At 28.5% G+C, this 17,655-nt stretch overlaps 6 protein-coding genes and 1 long non-coding RNA gene across 14 annotated transcripts; 3 read left to right on the top strand and 4 right to left on the bottom strand.

Moving 5' to 3' along the window:
• Nucleotides 1–794: 794 nt before the first annotated feature.
• LOC123268777 (protein odr-4 homolog) lies at nucleotides 795–3,011 on the bottom strand. The gene is made up of 6 exons (XM_044734137.1): nucleotides 2,780–3,011; nucleotides 2,484–2,663; nucleotides 2,198–2,400; nucleotides 1,768–2,125; nucleotides 1,302–1,518; nucleotides 795–1,222 (listed from the first exon to the last, which is right to left on the bottom strand). Exons 1-6 carry the CDS (start codon nucleotides 2,873–2,875, stop codon nucleotides 885–887), a joined length of 1,392 nt encoding a protein of 463 aa, XP_044590072.1. The 5' UTR covers nucleotides 2,876–3,011; the 3' UTR covers nucleotides 795–884.
• Nucleotides 3,012–3,145: 134 nt separating this feature from the next.
• On the bottom strand, nucleotides 3,146–7,237 carry LOC123268604 (nuclear factor NF-kappa-B p100 subunit). Of its 2 annotated transcripts, none has more exons than XM_044733842.1 (10): nucleotides 7,127–7,237; nucleotides 6,483–6,635; nucleotides 6,258–6,409; nucleotides 6,004–6,167; nucleotides 5,652–5,935; nucleotides 5,476–5,580; nucleotides 4,268–5,409; nucleotides 3,887–4,195; nucleotides 3,490–3,813; nucleotides 3,146–3,416 (listed from the first exon to the last, which is right to left on the bottom strand). In XM_044733842.1, exons 2-10 carry the CDS (start codon nucleotides 6,625–6,627, stop codon nucleotides 3,303–3,305), a joined length of 2,739 nt encoding a protein of 912 aa, XP_044589777.1. In that variant the 5' UTR covers nucleotides 6,628–6,635; nucleotides 7,127–7,237; the 3' UTR covers nucleotides 3,146–3,302. The 2 variants fall into 2 exon arrangements, with proteins under 2 accessions (XP_044589777.1, XP_044589768.1); XM_044733833.1 differs by lacking the exon at nucleotides 7,127–7,237 and adding an exon at nucleotides 6,882–7,099.
• A 19-nt stretch (nucleotides 7,238–7,256) lies between these two features.
• On the top strand, nucleotides 7,257–8,496 carry LOC123268958. The gene is made up of 2 exons (XR_006510335.1): nucleotides 7,257–7,373; nucleotides 7,766–8,496. It is a non-coding gene; the product is annotated as an uncharacterized LOC123268958 (long non-coding RNA).
• Nucleotides 7,654–10,223, bottom strand: LOC123268735. Of its 3 annotated transcripts, none has more exons than XM_044734086.1 (6): nucleotides 10,086–10,223; nucleotides 9,621–9,779; nucleotides 9,178–9,552; nucleotides 8,532–9,095; nucleotides 8,269–8,472; nucleotides 7,654–7,909 (listed from the first exon to the last, which is right to left on the bottom strand). In XM_044734086.1, exons 1-6 carry the CDS (start codon nucleotides 10,105–10,107, stop codon nucleotides 7,746–7,748), a joined length of 1,488 nt encoding a protein of 495 aa, XP_044590021.1. In that variant the 5' UTR covers nucleotides 10,108–10,223; the 3' UTR covers nucleotides 7,654–7,745. The 3 variants fall into 3 exon arrangements, with proteins under 3 accessions (XP_044590021.1, XP_044590016.1, XP_044590030.1); XM_044734081.1 differs by lacking the exon at nucleotides 10,086–10,223 and adding an exon at nucleotides 9,847–9,979; XM_044734095.1 differs by lacking the exon at nucleotides 10,086–10,223 and adding an exon at nucleotides 9,847–9,979 and having other exon boundaries at nucleotides 7,778–7,909; nucleotides 8,318–8,472.
• LOC123268844 (lambda-crystallin homolog) lies at nucleotides 10,122–12,096 on the top strand. Its single transcript, XM_044734246.1, has 7 exons — nucleotides 10,122–10,174; nucleotides 10,286–10,494; nucleotides 10,613–10,800; nucleotides 10,869–11,077; nucleotides 11,291–11,448; nucleotides 11,516–11,658; nucleotides 11,748–12,096. Exons 2-7 carry the CDS (start codon nucleotides 10,460–10,462, stop codon nucleotides 11,963–11,965), a joined length of 951 nt encoding a protein of 316 aa, XP_044590181.1. The 5' UTR covers nucleotides 10,122–10,174; nucleotides 10,286–10,459; the 3' UTR covers nucleotides 11,966–12,096.
• A 33-nt stretch (nucleotides 12,097–12,129) lies between these two features.
• On the bottom strand, nucleotides 12,130–13,585 carry LOC123268930 (60S ribosomal protein L24). The gene is made up of 5 exons (XM_044734395.1): nucleotides 13,434–13,585; nucleotides 13,235–13,310; nucleotides 12,974–13,059; nucleotides 12,607–12,768; nucleotides 12,130–12,337 (listed from the first exon to the last, which is right to left on the bottom strand). Exons 1-5 carry the CDS (start codon nucleotides 13,436–13,438, stop codon nucleotides 12,202–12,204), a joined length of 465 nt encoding a protein of 154 aa, XP_044590330.1. The 5' UTR covers nucleotides 13,439–13,585; the 3' UTR covers nucleotides 12,130–12,201.
• Nucleotides 13,586–13,723: 138 nt separating this feature from the next.
• Nucleotides 13,724–17,404, top strand: LOC123268902 (ubiquitin-conjugating enzyme E2-17 kDa). Of its 5 annotated transcripts, none has more exons than XM_044734383.1 (5): nucleotides 13,724–14,065; nucleotides 14,096–14,565; nucleotides 15,150–15,230; nucleotides 15,346–15,550; nucleotides 15,956–16,674. In XM_044734383.1, exons 2-5 carry the CDS (start codon nucleotides 14,522–14,524, stop codon nucleotides 16,079–16,081), a joined length of 456 nt encoding a protein of 151 aa, XP_044590318.1. In that variant the 5' UTR covers nucleotides 13,724–14,065; nucleotides 14,096–14,521; the 3' UTR covers nucleotides 16,082–16,674. The 5 variants fall into 5 exon arrangements, with proteins under 5 accessions (XP_044590318.1, XP_044590314.1, XP_044590295.1 ...); XM_044734379.1 differs by lacking the exon at nucleotides 15,956–16,674 and adding an exon at nucleotides 16,789–17,404 and having other exon boundaries at nucleotides 13,730–14,043; nucleotides 14,404–14,565; XM_044734360.1 differs by lacking the exon at nucleotides 15,956–16,674 and adding an exon at nucleotides 16,789–17,404 and having other exon boundaries at nucleotides 13,730–14,065; nucleotides 14,404–14,565.
• The last annotated feature ends 251 nt before the right edge of the window (nucleotides 17,405–17,655 follow it).

Genomic DNA, 17,655 nt, shown 5'->3' with positions numbered 1-17,655 from the left:
AAACAATTAATAAAATTAAATAATTATAGTATATATAATTATTTACTGTACAGTGTTATTAAAAAATAAATAAATTTATGTAAATACTTGTAGTCACGAGTGGTGGTTACAGTTCTCATGACAAGAAGCTAGAGTAATGAGCTCAATTAATTATGAGATAAAAAAATGTTTCATATTATTGTGACATTTTGTTTTTGTATATTATTATTACATGAATTTTAGTATAACTATTGACCACTGCCTTGAATTCGAATAAAGTTTTTAGCATTTTAAGATTCTCATGCTTAAATACTGTGCTGATGTTTTATCGCGTATAATAAAATCGCGTGTAGATCTCATTTGTATCTTTTTGAAAATATTTACAAATAAATAGTTTATTTGATTGACAAATTAACTATTTTAGACAAAGTGTTATTAATACAATCGCTGCTCTAAAATATTATTAATTGCAGAATGACTTTCCTGTAAATAAGTTGTGTATTATAATTATATATAATTTGTATATGATATATATTATACTTGTAGTATTAATAGAAAAACTATTATAATATAATGCAAGTTAAAAAAAAATAATACAATAATTTAATTTAATTTTTGGATTTTGACGATTAGTTTTTTTTTTTAATTATCAACTATAATAAAATTATAAATACATACAAATAAATAAACATGATAAATATATGTATATTTTAACTTGAAAATAAAAAACACCAAACTTCAAATTTGTTTTTTTTTTCTTTTTTTTATTATTTACTTAAACTTGTGATATGTAGAAAAAGCTCTTTAAGAGCAATTTTGTCAATAATATTTATATTATCATTTATTTATTTTAATTATACCAATACAAAATAAGAGATAGTTATTGTTATTATTATTTTATCAAATTAGTAAAAATAATGTATTAAAATGGAAATAACAAGAATTGATAATGCTACAATTAATCCTGATATATATAAAAATAATGAATTATTATCTGAATATTTATTTTGCTCAGTAGGTTCAGTAACTATTTCATTTTGTGAATAAAATTCAGCTGGATTCGCTTGCAATTCAAAATCCTTTTGAACACAACTCTCTTGTACCTCAAGATCTAGAAGTTCTTGAAGTGATATTAAAGCTTCTTGAGGACCTTCACCGGGGAATAAGTAGTCTGATAAAGTTATTCTACTTTTTGGTAAAGCTACAAGTACCCTTCGTGGTGGTTCATGAAGTGTAATATTGTCTTAAAAAATAATATTTAATCGTTAAAAACAGTGTATGATTATTCAATTACCATATAAAAGTTTATTAATAAATTATACCTTCTGGCAAGCCGTTTTCTTCTTCAATTAAACTGTCGGCATGCATTTCTAACCTACTGGCCATTGATCTCATAATATCATGTTTAATTGCACTTGCAGCTTCACCAATTTTTGATGATTGGTGAACAAAAGTTCTGCTAATTAATTGTCCTTGTAACTTGATTGATGCACAGAAGCTTGTACGCTTTATTTCTAAAGTCTTTGATTTGTTAGGCAACTGTAAGTTCATATAAAAATGAATAAATTTTCATACATTTAGCATCTAAAGTTAACAATTATAGAAAAATCTGTTGTTATTATTATTATTATATTAATTATAGAGAAATGGGCTCCAATCTTTTTTACGTCGTAAAAACTAAATTTTACAGATATTGCTTTAATTGCAAGTGCAACTTAAAGTAGCTAGTGAAAAGTCCAAATGAAAAATATTTGTTTATAAAAATAAAAATTTAAAAAATATCCTTACACTTGGAATGTAAATAACCGCTTGAAGTACTCTATTATTAAAATTAGTGTCATTACTTTTTGATTCTTTTCTATCTTTTTTTTTCTTCTCTCCTAGTATTTCAATAGGATCATCTAACGCCATTGATTCTCCTTCCAGGACGACAATTGACGATTCTATTTTAGACGAAATATCTTTAAGAATATTTTGAAGCTGTTTCTTCAATGAATCAGATTCTTGATCTTTAATAATTGGATACATCTGATCGAAATCTACATGAGTATCTAACTGATACCACTTGGTGATTTTCGATTGAAATTTAACATCCGCATTTTTCAAAGGCCCACTACCGTTAGCTTCAAAAGATTTACATGAGAACCTACATATAATAATATTAACAATTAATTAAAAATTAACAATTCCTTATACTCTAAGGCAAATAAAAAACTACCTTTTAGTTCTGCTATTAAATGCAAGAACAATATTGTCGTATGGATTATTTCCATAAAGATATTGATCAAATTCTAAATTCTGATGTATTGCTGTAACAATTGATCTTAGTCTTTGAGTTGAATCATTGTTATTCAAACAATCATCCGGACCAACAATGAAAATTCCGAGAACCCACATACCACCTGGTAACATTCGCGTAACCTAAAAATCAAATTAATTAATTTACATTTCTTTTTATAAATAAAATAAAATAAAATGATAATTATATCCTCCGCAAGCTTTACATGTTTTGCATGATCTGCGACCCAGCTGCTTGGAACATCTTTAATTGACTTAATAAATTGGACCGGCGATTCTTGATGAAGGCTCGTCGTTGAACCTATCAAAGTTTCTTCAATAACGTCTTTTGATGCTGGTGGAGGGGTACGTGCCAAGTGTATCACATAATCTGTGTCCTCGGTACTCTAAAATAATTATAAAATTCCATGTTATCCTTTGATTCATCACTTAACAATGAATATATTCAACAGCTGGAATGATTAAATTAATTCAAGTTTAAATAAAATGAGAAAATTACAACCTGTCCCAAAATAAGTCCAACCGTGTAAGCGTCTGATTGAGCTAACGATTCTAAATAGCTTAATAAACATTCTTCCGCGTATACTATTCGTCCCATTTTGTAAATATATATATTTTTTTTATTTATGTGTAAATAACAGGGGTTATTTCCTAATTCTACTCTACACGTTGATTTTGTATGTCGTACGATGTATCAGCTGATGTATTTACCGTTTGACATACGTCGTTGTAAAAAATAATACACCTTCGTTTGTCGAGTTGGCAGACATGCTCATTTAATTGTCAAGAGACGCTGTATTATTGGATTTAGATAAAAAACATTTGTATGATTGTGAAACAAATTCATTAAATAATAATATGCAACTAAATTATCAAGAATAAATTTATTAGATATTTTGATTAGTTTTTCTTTGTCATAAAAGTAACATATATTATGAACATGATAACATTACATTTATTTGTAAAAAATAAAAAATAAAACAGTTAAAATTATACAAAAAAAATAATAAATACAGAAAAATTGATCAATGGCTACGATTATGGTTACGGATTATATCTTCAACAAAAGTCGCTGCTTCTGTTTGTTTCATTTGGTGTAACAAATTCAAAAGCTTCGGCATTGTTAAATTACCTTGAACCTACAAATAAATATTTCAATATTTAGGATAAAGACATTAAAAAATGAATGAAAGAAATTTTGTAAATACATACATCAGCATAACTGAGAATAGTTAACGCTGGACTAGCTCCACGTGTATCTAATGAAGACCAAAGATAATCGCAGCCTAAATTTTTAGCAAGAGGTTTCCATCCGTCATTTTTATCCAATATATTCCCAAGTTGAGCCATTTGGTCTACATCTAACCATTCAGTTATCGTTTCTTTTTCTTTTTCTGTATCAGAAGCTTCGACTTCTTCCTCCTCTTCTTCTTCTTCTTCTTCTTCCTCTTCTTCTTCTCGTGTCTCTTCTTTGACATCTTCCATAATTATATTGTCGGTTTTATCTCTATTAGCTCTGCTCAGTAGATCTTTTATCTGTAAAATTAATTTATAAATTTAATTTACTAAAAAATTTTGATGCTACAAAAATTGAATTAATATGTCCTACCTCATGATTATCACAAGCTAAATCAAAAGATGTTTGGCCGTGCGGTGGATCGTCATCTTCAATTTCTTCTTTAATTTTTGTTTCACTATTAATAAGATCGATTTCTGGTTCAATTAAACGCTCTTGACCATTTTGTTCATCTTCATCGTCCTCAAAACACGAACGGCCATGACCATTTGGTATATTAGGATTTGCATTATGTTTTATAAGAATTGCACACAATTCTTTTGCTCTAGATCCAGTGTTAACAACTGCTGAATGAAGCGCTGTATTTCCACCAAGATTCGGCTTATCCACCTCAATATCTGTCTGTAAATTTATATGAATTGCGTATCTTTATATTTAACATAAATGAATAGTAATTTGACAAAAATTTATTACCTTCTCTAAAAGATAGCGAACAACATCAATATGACCTCCCTCAACGGCGATATGTAAAGCTGTTCGTCCAAATGATCTTTCGGTACTATTAACATCTACTCCAGCCTTAATAAGCGAAGCAATCGCCCGTAAAGAACCATACTCAGCAGCTACTTGAAATGGAGTCCAACCCGTATCATCTCTTACATTAAAATCTGCTTTAGCATCTAAAAGTGCATCAACACATTCATAATTTTGTGGCCTTTTGACACCTTCATGAAGTGGATACGAGCCATGATTATCACTGGTATTTGGATTTGCTCCAATCGATAATAAGGTACGGACTATGTCTGGTTGATTAAAAATAACAGCATAATGAAGAGGGGTTCTATCAGAAGCATTTTGTATATCAATTAGACATTTGAATTCTGATGAACTGCTTAAAATCTTTAAAATTTGTATGACAAGTTCACGTTTGCCATATCGAAGAGCAGAGTGGAGTGGGGTATCTCCATATGATGTACGTTCTAATAAGATTTTTTTTAAACGTTTTCGAAGATCTTGGTTTTCTTTGCCTTCTTTGAATCCTGTTTTCAATACATTAATTGCAAAATTAGGTCCGCCCAAAGTATCTGCATACTTAGGACCATCGGTACTCAGACTTTGATCATAGCCATGGGCATCATTCAATTCGTCATTTGCTTCTTCTATAAATAGATCATAATCTATATCTTCTATGTACTGCTGAAAATCATCAGAAGGTAATTTTTCAGAAGTTAATTTTTTTAACTCGGCTGACAAATCACTGCGTGTTAGATTATCTGGAGAGATAGCAAATATATTTTTTCGCATTGTTGTGTCCGATAGAATTATATCGCTCAAGTCAGTACTCTCAGAGTAAGACATTCTTGGTCGCTTCCTTGTTATTATGCTATCAGATGGTTTGTAGATGAATTTCACTGGGTCAGAACAATCACCGTCTGTTGGACGTTCCAACTGAATAAGTACGTTTCGTGATTTTGTTATTTCTCGGTCTTTATACGGAGGTGTACGAAATACTATAGCATATTGGTGGTGAACATCGAGTTCAGAAAATTTACCATATGCATACCAAATTTCATTATTCTTGTCATCAACTTCAAAAAATTTAACTTTTATGTTTTCTACAAAATAATATTTATAGGATTAATATCAGTTTAAATAATTATTTTCCTTATTTAATAACTTACTTTTTCCAACTTTTTCTACAAGTAAAAATATTTCTTCATTACCATCGCAACTACCAGTATGTTTATCAATTCGGCAAATTTTTAATTCTCCAGTCAAGGCACTTTCTGAAAAATAATAAAGAGTTATAATCATGTTTTAATTATCATTAAAAAGTTGTGGAAATTTATGAATTTACTTAGGTTATTAATTGTGTGAGAATAAACGGGTGGAGTAATTGGAGTCATAACACCATGTTCATTTAAAATGAACGCTTGAAAAGATAAAGCAACGCTATTTAAGTCCATCCATTTTGATGCATTGTCAGCATCCATCCTTATTTGAGTTTCTTCTCGAACACTAAGAGTGGTTATTGTATAATCATATTGTCGATTTCGTTCAAGAGCTTCTGCTTGCATTTTTTTAATCAATTCTTCCTTTATATGCTTTTTAGCAGTATGAATAATTCCCATTCCATGGAATCTGATAAATAAATTAGCATTATAAAATCACATTTACTTAAATTTTTCATTTAATAAATAACCACTTACGTAGCAGTCCAATCATTTTCTGGGCCGACTGTAAGTTCATATGGACTATCGTTTTCAGAATTACCTTCTCTTTTGACAAGGTGGTGAGCATGAGGAATACGTTTTTCTTCATTTTTCGTCACAATTGTACAGCGTATCATTGCAGTTCCATTGAAGTTTTTTAGCTAAAATACATTAAAGATGAGACTAGTAAAAAATTTAGATTCAATAATTCAACTTCTAAAATAAACTAATTGATAAAATTAAATATTTACTTGTACAGTTGGAGCATTTTTTTTCCGTCTTGTTGTAGAATTAGCACTAGCTAGACTACCATGCGTACCCAACATTTCAGATTTATATCTGAATCTGAATTTTTCAATAGGTTGGTCAATTATTACCAGTTTTGGAGTACCTATCTCCATTGCTATAATTATTAAGAAATGTATACAATATTTATATGTTCATCATATAATGATTCAAAATAATTCAATTTTTACCCATAGTGTTATCAAAAAAAGAACTATCATTTATATTAAAATTTTCCTCGTCCCTCAAAGGAGAAAGAGCAGACACAGGTGATTCCATGTTTTCCACTGGTGAAGATTCTGTTGAGTTTGAATAGTGACTGTTTACTGTAGTCATTACAGTATCTGCAAATGAAAAAACATAGATGTTTAACCTCACCTAAGAGTGATTTTCAGCTAACAATTTTTTATCATTAAAATAATATAATTGAAGAGCCAGTTATATTAAACTACGCATCAATTTAAAATAAAGAGGAATTCATGGTCATATGAGTTGGTCATTGAACGTTATTTTAAAAAGGATGTGTTTACATAGAAACACGTGACAGAGGATAAGATAGGATATTAAAAATTTTATTTCAAAATATTTACCCGGACTGAATTGATAATAATTTGATGAATCCATCAAGATAGTCTGTAATTGCTCGAAATTTTTGTAAGTCACAGGCATTTTTTACTAATTTCATGCAACAAAAATTATAATAAAGTCTGGTTATGAATGTTGATATTTGTAGGTTCCGAAACTTGCAATTTTCAAAGAAATTTATAGCAGAAAAAAACTACAATTATTAACTGCCAGTACTATTATAACTAAAAGAAACTGCTAAATAACTCACCACACTCTTGAATGTTTAAGTTATCAGCGATACGTCATAAAAAAACCTTGATTACAAATTGCAGGTTCTTCCCCCAATACTTTGCGATACTTAACCTCACATACATATGACAACAAACTACAGCCAGCCAATCGAATTGTGTATTTTCACTTTGTTGTTAGTGTCAGTCACTGCTGTTTGAAGAGTGGGATTTAGGAGGAAAAATAATAATGCATCGGGACTTCCCCGATATACTGGTTAAAATATAGTGAGTATGTGTACATCTATAATATATATATAAATATATATATATATATTTATTTATTTATTTATTATATGAGCACATTCATTTAATTCAATACTATATTTAATTTTTGTACACCTCAAAGAGATTACTTGGCTATGATAACATAAAAAATTTAAAATTAGCTCATTTTAAAAAATTGTTTTTTTTTTTTTTTTTATCGTAAAAATCGTTTCAAATTATTAATAATGAAAATTAAATATAAAAAAAAAATTTTTTTGTATTAATAAAATTTATAAAAAATTGTAGAATTATAAGGAGATCAATATAATTGACATTAACAATTACATGATTGTAAAATAATCTTATGTGTATAGAAGTTTATTATTTAATGAATTATACTCTTGATTGTCTAGGTCGTCGAGCTGCGAGAGGAGATGACGGTGTTGGTGATAAATGAACCGCATCACTTATTGATGTGAAATTTGATTTTTTTATAACCGAAAATCGTCTCCACCATACTGTAATCGCAAAAAATATCCCGCAAATGGCAATCGTAACTTTGAAAGAAAAAAATACAGAGTGTAAATTAGTTTTCAATAACAAATAATTGAGGAAATGAGTAGGGTGTATGTTTCTAAAGTTGACATGTACCAAGTCATTCACTTTAGATTTTCTTATCAAACAATAACTACTTCAAATAGAGTAATATCATACATAAAAATATTGCCAGAAGTTTTATGTTTCATTTTTTAGTAAAGATCATAAATACCCAAACGAAATATAAGGTATCCAACTTGACAGTAATCAGTTTTCTCTTTTAAATTTAAACTAAGTTCAAGAATCAGAGATAATATATTGTCTGAAAACATCGACTTTTGGAGCATTCACCCTACTTAATTTTTAATCAAAAGTATACTGTAGAAAGTTGACAAAAATGCAGACTGAAAATCTGATTCATTTAATACTTTTGATTTAGGCTGCTTAATACTCCGGAAAGGAATAAAACGGTCCTGGACTTTTATTTCCTCCCTTTTGTTATTTATTCGCGAATTGTATTGTGGTTCTGAAACTTTGGACGAGAATATATTGTTGTCAGATTTCCAAAGTGGCAAATGTTGATCTGATAAACATTAAAATGAATTAACATTTATTTGTCAGAAGAAATATTTTTTTACTAACCATTGATGTCGTCGGGTAGTTTAAATTTAATTTTAATCATTCCAGGGTCAATTGTTTTATTTTTGTTTGTTTCTAAGTTCCAGAAATCAACATACTTCACTCGGTTTTCAATTCTCGGTACTGAGTTATCAATATTTTCCCCAAAAATGTAATCAATGAACGAAGGTCGTGGATGAAAAACTTCCCTTGGTTTAATGATGGGAGTTTCATCACTAGGATCTCCGAAAAACCCAAGATCATCGATAATGATAAAACTACTTTTAGTAGTTGCATAATTGTTTTCTGATACCGGTAATAGTGGTTTTTTCTGAAAGATTCTCATGAAAGAATCGCCTGTAAGTGGTTGATTAAATTCGAAAGCTGTAGATTTATTGGGAGATTTCGTCAAAATTTTTAGGTGATCTACAAGACTACTTGGAATGGTGAAATTCGCTTTCAATAATTCTGAAGAGTTATTAATTGAAAAATTTAATAAATGATCTTTATTGCATGATTGATTATCCAAACTTTCAGTCATATTGCAATCTGTATGACTTTCATTGTAGAATTTCGGTGTTATCAGACCTACAAAATATTATTACATTAAAAAATTTATAATTTTTCATATTGAACATTAGATAATTGTTATTTTAAGTGCTTCAGTTACCAGAATTATTTGTCGTATGATTAGCTACAAAATTGATTGTATTATTTGCATCATAGTATATATTTTTAGCATTATTTGTTTGGGAAATGTTATCAAGAGGTGAATGTGTTGATATGACATTCAGATTATCATTTATGCTGATTATTCGGTGAATAAGATTAGCAAAGACTTGTCGTGGATCATTCATCGACGGTGGTGAAACACTTCTATTTCTTTTCCAATTCATTGGTAACACAAACGATAAATTATTTGTTTGAGATGATAATGAAGTTATATGATGCTTCCTTAGATTTTCTAAAGATTTGCGGTGTCTTTTGCTGTGATGTATATGTTTTCTCCAATGATGTAGTAATGATGAGCTATTACCTATCTCAGCTGAAATTTTATAATTATAGTCGTGTTATTATATTATATCCTTTATAAATTAATATAGAAATACATACGTGATTTTGATAGTGATGTATTAATAGTTGGTAATTTAATCTCAGGGTTTAGCTTCATGATGTTTATAGCAATTTTCCTGGTTGTAAATTCCACGTCAGGTACATTTCTTGAAGTAATTTTTATTTCAGTTGAATTAGATAACACTCCCAAAAGCTTTGCTAATAATTAATAAATAATCGTTTAATTGGAGTTGTGAATAATATTTATACAAAAAGGATTTCTTACAAAGAAAAATGAAAAGATGCCAATAGCTAATTTCCATGATAAACAATTTTCGGGGACTTTAGAAATTAAAATTCATTGATAATTAATTTCAATATAAATTAATAGACCGATAAAGATAATGATTTTTATTGTTATGTAATAAAATTGATGAATAATTATTCGTAAAATAAAATCTGTTATCAAAAATTAAACGTAAATTAATGACTTTTTCTGTTATAAATTAACAAAAGAATGATTACATTTATAATATTTTATGTGCATATATATTTTTTCGAAGTTCAGTTGTCAAAAATCCAACGTTACATTTCAAACAATTGAATTTAAATTGGTAAATATTATTCATGTAATTATATTTTTACTTGATATCATGTTTTTTTATGAAAATTATATAAATCATAGCTATTTACAATTTATAAAAATGATAAAATGCGTATTACAGGCGACAGATAAATGATGTAAACAAATCACACACTGACATACATATTATATGTAATCATAAATGATAGAAGGGGAAAAGAAGATAGCTGTAAAGAATTAAAAGTAGTTTCATATTCAGTTCAATACTCGCTCAGTTTACATTGAATTATCGTTCATAAAATAGCTTATTTACAGAATGGCTAAGAATGAAAAAATTGGAGTAATTGGAAGGTACTATGTTTAATATTTCTTGAATAATGTATTATAAAAGATAATATCAGATGAATAATTCGAATAGCATATGCTAAAAATTCAATTATAATTTTTTTGTTATTATTATTCATTTTAGTGGGCTGATAGGTCGCAGTTGGGCGATGTTATTTGCTAGTGTCGGATATCAAGTGACTATTTATGATATTCTTCAGGAACAAATTAGTAATGCACTTACCGACATTGAACAGCAGCTGAAAAAACTTGAATCTGAGGGATTACTTCGTGGCAATCTGACTGCAAAACAGCAGTTTGAGTTGATAAAAGGAATTTTTATTTATAATTAATAAACAAAATACTTTGTCATGTAAATAATACTTTAAATCATAAAATAGGTTCATCAAGTCTGCCTGAAATCGTTAAAGGAGCTAAGCTCATTCAAGAATGTATTCCAGAGAAGTTAGATTTAAAAAAAAAATTGTATGGGGAGTTGGACAAACTTGTAGATGATAAAACAATTTTATCTTCATCTACTTCTACATTCAAGCCATCGTTGTTCAGCGAAAATCTTAAACATCGTGCTCAAGTTATTGTATCACATCCTGTAAGTTAAAAAAAAACCTTCATCTGTATTGTTATTATTGAAGCTATCTGTATTATTATTGAAAAAAAAAAAAAAAAAAATTATTGATATTGATATTTAAGAGACAATAACATTATCAACTAACAAAAAAAAAAATGAGATATTGAATGATATAAAAATATACTTGAGTAGTTTATGAGTTCATGTATTAGTATAAAAAATTTTAATTAACAGGTAAATCCACCGTATTATGTGCCACTTGTTGAGATAGTACCAAGTCCATGGACTCGTTCTGATATTCCTGAAAAAACTAAAGCAATTATGACTGAAATAGGTCAATCACCAGTTGTATTTACCAGAGAAATTGATGGATTTGCGTTAAATAGAATACAGTACGTAATATCGTTATTATTGACGCTTTTTAAAAATTATTATTATTGTGATTTTTTTTTTAATTAGATATGCTATTCTAAATGAAGCGTGGAGACTAGTGACCGACGGTGTTATTAGTGTCAAGGACATTGATATAGTCATGAGCGAAGGCTTAGGAATGCGTTATGCATTTCTTGGTGCATTTGAAGCAGCTCATCTTAATGCGGAAGGTAATATTCCACTTCATGCTCTTTTGAGCTGATTTGAATTCTTACTACACAATTAAAAATGATTAAAATTAAATAATATATTATTTTAGGTATGAAAAAGTACTGTGAAACTTATAATAAATCAATTTATGATGTGAGTCAAACATTCGGGCCAACACCGAAATTTGTCGGAGCTGCTGCTGAAAATATTTCACAACAGATGGAAGAGATTTGTCCGCTTGATAAATTACAAGAACGCCGAGCATGGAGAGATTTAGCTCTCACGAAACTATCAATTTTAAAGAAAGAACTTGAAAAGATTAAGTAAATAGTCATATTTGAAATAATATTTCTACATTGTGTTTGTAAAATTAATACTTTAAATATGTCACTCTAATAAATAAATATGTGTCACTTGGGAAACTATTCATGGGAATAAATTAAAATATTTGGGTTAAATTACTGTTTTAATTTAAAAAAGGAATTGTAGTATAAGGTAAATTATGAGAAAATTTATTTTTTGATAATTTCACGGAATTATTTATTAAATTTAATACCGAAAAATTATCGTTTTCCACCAACACGTGGAGCACTTTTTTGCGTCACCTTAGCGGCCTTGTCCTTCTTGGTTGGCTTGGGCTTAGGTGGTGCGGTTGCTTTCTTTGCTGCTTTGGCGGCTTTCTTTTGCTCTTTAGCGGCTCTGTAAATGAAAATTATTTTGATTAATATAGGTTTTAAAATGAGTTGTAAGGAATAAAATAATCAATAAAAAAAATTGTATGAGCCCGCAAAGCCAAACAGTGTTAAAAAAAATTACAATTCTGGGTGAAGCAGCTCTTTTGTTTCTTTTGCTCTAAGACATTCTGAAATCAAACACAAAATGATAGATTGTGTTCGAGGAACAGATGTCTAATTAGGATTTGGAGTATAAATAATCTACTATTGTTATTGTTGTTTAAGTATACTAACTTTACTGCTTGTTCTCGCTGTGCTTTACGAATCTCAGGCTTCATGTTTCTCTTGGCGAGAATGTCCGACAAGGAAGCACCGACAATAGCACGATTGAACTTTTGAGTTCTTCGTGTTCTCCTCTTGGTCTGTTCTTCTTCTTGACCCTTCTTGTGCTTACGCCTGGTAAATAAATAATAATTATTAGATAATGAATATTTCAATTAAATAAAAATCTTTTTAATTTCTTTTATCAAGCTCAAATGTTTCATAGAGTGATAAAAAAATCATCAATCTATAAATGTTACTACGTACTAGAACTTTTTAATAGATATGTAAGAATGACGTCTATTGACATCAATAACAAAACATAATTAAATTCAATTACCTATAAAGGACAGTCCATGTAACCTTTCTAGGATTACGTTTCATCAGGTGAGCAGACTCACATTTTGAGTTGAGGAAAGTAAAAGTCTAGCAATAAAAAACATTAAAAATTTTTAGGTTAAGTCTGACACTCACATTGTGATGATAGTCGTAAACAATTACAATCACAGTTGATTGAAATGTTTAAAATACGGTCAATAATTTTTTTTTACAAAATTATTGAACTAGAAAAAAAATATATGCTAATTATATTCATCAATACCTTTCCATCAACTTTAACCATAGTTTTGCCATGGCCTGGGTAAATTTTGTACCCACTGTAAGCGCACAGTCCGATCCTGGAAAGATTGTAAAAAAATTGTCATTATTAATTATGTTCACACATGAAATAATTTATTTTTAATTATTTTGCGACGATTGATTCGTTATTTATGGATTTTAAGAATAAAAATCAAACTTACTTCATTTTGTGGTGATATTTTACACGCAAGTATCGTTAGGTGCGCTAATGAAATGAGCGAATCGAGTATTGAGAACCATTGAAAAATCTTTAGTGATGACGTCTAGCGGCTTAAGCTTGAAGTATAATCGACAAGGTAAATAGCAATTATGTCACATGTCGACAGAGCTAGAAATTTCTAGTAACTCTATCTATTTGGAGGAGAGCTCACCAACTTAGCTTATTTCTTTGTTCACAGCCATTTTCTAAAAAATTAAAGAAATCACTTCCACATTCTCACAAGTTATCACGCATACTACAAACAAATCTTGACATTGTATACACATACTGACATAACTATGATACTATTGGATATCGTGGATAATTAAAATCACTGACGTCAGTACTAGTAATTTCCCTTCTATGAGTACTGAGTAATTCGTGTCCAGCTGTATTTTACATATTACATATACATACGTTCGAAGATCGTTTTGTTAGTTATTTACTATTATTTAGTCGTGAGTCTTTATATAAATCTTAAATCCTTGGACAAAAACATCGAAGTAAATTTGCAATCCCAGTATCATACAATTCAACAGCAGACAGAATCAACAAACTAGTCTTTTGAGTGTGTTAGTATATACATATATAGAGGTATATTATATAGATATATATTATAAAAAGGTATTACATTGGTATGCTCTGAAGCTCTATATAAACTGGATATCGTCTGGTCATTACAAAAAGTTAAAATCATTGTGACCAGATATCAGAGCAAGTGTCGTTTTAACACGGAAGTGTAAACGAGAGCTTGGATAGAGCGAATAATAACGGTATCGTGGTGAAGAGGGTGACCTTCAGTACTAACAAAAGCTCTTCTATGCATTATCATTACAGTTGAATAATTGTCATCATTTATATATTAAATATTTAATACGCAATATAAAAGTGCACTTGAGTGCATACAATTAAAAATAAAATAATCTCCACAGATTAATTATACTACTTTGACAAGAGATACAACGTAGTGTAAAGTGCGTCAGTACGTAGAGGTCATTGAAAGTATCACCAGATTTTGTCCAACCAAGACAAGGATACTTAATATTAGATATGTCGACTCCAGCGAGGCGAAGACTTATGAGAGATTTCAAGAGGTAAATAGTCTTTATTTATAGATTATAATATTAAAACTCCAATAAATCATGATCATTTTATTTTATTTTGTTGTTTGTTTTTAGAATTAATTATAAAAAAATAAAAAAATTGAGAATGTACGGGTTTATTTTATTGCTCGTGTCGATAGACGTCCCGAGAACGTCATCCCGAAAAACGTCTTTGCGTTACTATGGACGGATTTATTATTAGAAATCAGTATAGGTTGTTGGATATTCGTTATTTATATTATTATCTTAGGCCTTAACATGTTGAATATGATGTTTTAGTTGTTATACATCTACTTAACTACGCGATCAATGATTCAAGTGACATTGATAGTATGTTAGGAATAATGTATGAAGTACGAATTGAATTTTTTGTCCAATGTACCATCCAATTGCCATGTGATTGTTCGAGACGTTATTTTTCAGAATATATTATTTTCTATCAGAATAAATTTAAACATTTCAATTAAATAATTTTAATTATTCAATCATCATGATGATATGATATATAATTTTTTTTTACTTAAAATGTTGAATGATGAAAAAAACGTTCATGATGAAATTTTTTTTTTGTTAAGATTGCAAGAAGATCCACCAACTGGAGTTTCAGGAGCGCCAACTGATAATAACATTATGATATGGAATGCTGTTATATTTGGGTTAGTTAATAAATTAATATTGTTATTTGTTTATTTGATATATTTTAATGTATATTGTTTTAATAATTATAAATAGACACGTTAACTTAAATTATTATTTGGACATGCGTTTCAGGCCCCACGACACACCCTTCGAGGATGGTACTTTTAAACTTACTATTGAGTTCACTGAAGAATATCCAAATAAACCACCGACTGTTAGATTTGTTAGTAAAATGTTCCATCCAAATGTTTATGCTGATGGTGGAATATGTTTGGATATTTTACAAAATCGTTGGAGTCCAACATACGATGTTTCAGCAATTTTAACATCAATACAGGTAAATATCATTTTAATTGTTATTATTTATTTATTTATAATTTATTTATTTCGATGAAAGTAGCATTTAATAAATAGGCATAAAAGTATTGTATTATATTGAAATATTACAAGTACCTGAAATTATGAAAAATTAATTGAACGCCTTAACAGCGGTTGCAATTCATCAGAGTCGGTAGTTAATTATAAAAGAATTTTTTTTTTTTAATTTGTGAGCTATTTTTATTTGAATTAGTTTTTTTTGTTCATTATATTTTAACATTAAATGTATGATTTGTTTTGTAATTTGTTTTTTTTTTTCTTTAGTTATTGTAATGAATTAAGACTGAATAAACTAAATAGAAAAACTTTCAAAACTTTAAATTAACGAGTAACGAGATATTTTTGTTGGCTTGTATGATTGCAGTCGCTGTTAAGTGATCCAAACCCGAATTCACCCGCCAACTCAATGGCAGCACAACTTTATAAAGAGAATCGACGCGAGTACGAGAAACGAGTGAAGGCGTGTGTGGAACAAAGTTTTGTGGATTAATTGCTGGCTTATGTGCCTACGTTGAGCTACTACTATCAACAACATTATACATCTATTTTGGAAGGAGATGTCAAGCCTTACCATGGAGTTAACGCTAACCATTTAGCATTATCGCTCCTAAATCCTAAATTAAGATTAACATAACACAAATATTAAAAATAATCATGTTATTGAAAAATTAATGTAAAAAAAACACCATCACAAAACTCTTAAATTACAGTAACATTCGACATGTAATTGGATTTTTGTTATTTTTTGATTGAGTTGCAATAATAGAAAAATACACCAGAATAATTATTCAAAAAAAAATAAAATAAAATAACAATTAGAATGATTATTAAACTCAAAATTATACTAATGAGTCGTTAAATTACTATACTATCGTAATCGGTATATGTATTGTTGTTTTTTTTATTTTCATTTACTTATTTAATTTTTTGAATCACAATAATCTAACGTTGCTAAGTTTTTAAAAATTTAATTCGAGTACTATCAAGTACGATTATTATTTAAATATTTATAAATCGACATATTAGCATTAACAATATTAATATTAATAACTAATAAATCAAATCTTGTGCGATTAAATCGTATTTATTAAGTATTACTTTTTTAACTGAATTCCATAATTACTTAAAACCTTTTTTTTTTAATGTTTTATTTTTTTTATTTTTAATCAAATGTTTCTTATACACATGTTTTTTCAGTCATTGCTGGACGAACCCAATCCAAACTCACCAGCAAATTCTTTAGCAGCCCAACTATATCAAGAAAATAAACGTGAATATGAGAAACGTGTCGCCACAGTTGTAGAGCAATCGTGGCTGAATTTCCAAGATAGCCATGTAGAAGATCCTCGCTGACATTAAACATCGATACTGTTTGCCCGGGAATTATTAAAAATAAAATTTATAATTTAAATTATAAAAGGGTTATGATATACAATTAATTTTTATCCTCATTCCATTCATTAAAACAACACTACAAATTAAACAATTAATCATAATTATTAGTAAACTGCTAAATTCTATTTAAATACACGCACTCATTAAACTCATGTGATTATTACCTATTCATTTAGAATATGAATTGAGATATCTCTCCAGATACCACTTAATTAAACAAATAAAATGTACTACACTATTCAATTTTCGTACAGATATTTGGTGTAATGTAATTTAACGTAAGTAATTCTATTATCACTTTCGTTTCATCATATTTAGACAATAATATTTTTATTTAGTTGAAAATAACTATTCATATTTTTTGATGTTCATTGTAAGTTAAAAAAAGATTTGTTAAAATACATGTAATGCTTATTTACATTTAGAATGTTTTAAGTTTTTGATAATCCTCATTCTCCTTACAAAAATGAAAAAACAAAGATTTTCTTCAACAGCATTTAAATAATTTAGTATAATATATTTATGGTACCCAAGTATGAAGTTTAAGATTGATGTGACGAGGAAATTAATTTAAACTAATATACTATAATAATTTGCACAAGATGGTTACAGTAGTTTTTGTATCAAATATTCACAGAAGTATTTCGATATAAAGAAACTAAATTATTA

This window comes from Cotesia glomerata, linkage group LG1, assembly GCF_020080835.1.
Source record: "Cotesia glomerata isolate CgM1 linkage group LG1, MPM_Cglom_v2.3, whole genome shotgun sequence".
NCBI classification, from domain to species: domain Eukaryota; kingdom Metazoa; phylum Arthropoda; class Insecta; order Hymenoptera; family Braconidae; genus Cotesia; species Cotesia glomerata.
This window is presented reverse-complemented; position numbering and strand designations above follow the sequence as displayed.

Bases quoted from the DNA above. Each gene is read 5' to 3' on its own strand.
- LOC123268777 (XM_044734137.1), bottom strand. From the start codon at position 2,875: ATGGGACGAATAGTATACGCGGAAGAATGTTTATTAAGCTATTTAGAA. The intron at 2,664-2,779 runs GTTGTAATTTTC...TAATTATTTTAG, and splicing joins TTGGACTTATTTTGGGACAG to AGTACCGAGGACACAGATTA. The intron at 1,223-1,301 runs GTATAATTTATT...TTATTTTTTAAG, and splicing joins AGAAAACGGCTTGCCAGAAG to ACAATATTACACTTCATGAA.
- LOC123268604 (XM_044733833.1), bottom strand. From the start codon at position 6,960: ATGCCTGTGACTTACAAAAATTTCGAGCAATTACAGACTATCTTGATG. The intron at 3,814-3,886 runs GTAGGACATATT...TTAATTTTACAG, and splicing joins TAGCTTGTGATAATCATGAG to ATAAAAGATCTACTGAGCAG. The intron at 3,417-3,489 runs GTATGTATTTAC...ATTTATTTGTAG, and splicing joins CTATTCTCAGTTATGCTGAT to GTTCAAGGTAATTTAACAAT.
- LOC123268735 (XM_044734081.1), bottom strand. From the start codon at position 9,883: ATGGAAATTAGCTATTGGCATCTTTTCATTTTTCTTT. The intron at 8,473-8,531 runs GTTAGTAAAAAA...AATGTTTATCAG, and splicing joins ACTACCCGACGACATCAATG to ATCAACATTTGCCACTTTGG. The intron at 7,910-8,268 runs GTATACTTTTGA...TTTCTTTCAAAG, and splicing joins ATTTTTGTCAACTTTCTACA to TTACGATTGCCATTTGCGGG.
- LOC123268844 (XM_044734246.1), top strand. From the start codon at position 10,460: ATGGCTAAGAATGAAAAAATTGGAGTAATTGGAAG. The intron at 11,078-11,290 runs GTAAGTTAAAAA...TTTAATTAACAG, and splicing joins AAGTTATTGTATCACATCCT to GTAAATCCACCGTATTATGT. The intron at 11,659-11,747 runs GTAATATTCCAC...ATATTATTTTAG, and splicing joins AGCTCATCTTAATGCGGAAG to GTATGAAAAAGTACTGTGAA.
- LOC123268930 (XM_044734395.1), bottom strand. The intron at 13,060-13,234 runs GTATTGATGAAT...TTTTATTGCTAG, and splicing joins TGGTTAAAGTTGATGGAAAG to ACTTTTACTTTCCTCAACTC. The intron at 12,338-12,606 runs GTTAGTATACTT...TTTCATTTACAG, and splicing joins CAGCGAGAACAAGCAGTAAA to AGCCGCTAAAGAGCAAAAGA.
- LOC123268902 (XM_044734379.1), top strand. From the start codon at position 14,522: ATGTCGACTCCAGCGAGGCGAAGACTTATGAGAGATTTCAAGAG. The intron at 14,566-15,149 runs GTAAATAGTCTT...TTTTTTGTTAAG, and splicing joins CTTATGAGAGATTTCAAGAG to ATTGCAAGAAGATCCACCAA. The intron at 15,231-15,345 runs GTTAGTTAATAA...CATGCGTTTCAG, and splicing joins TGGAATGCTGTTATATTTGG to GCCCCACGACACACCCTTCG.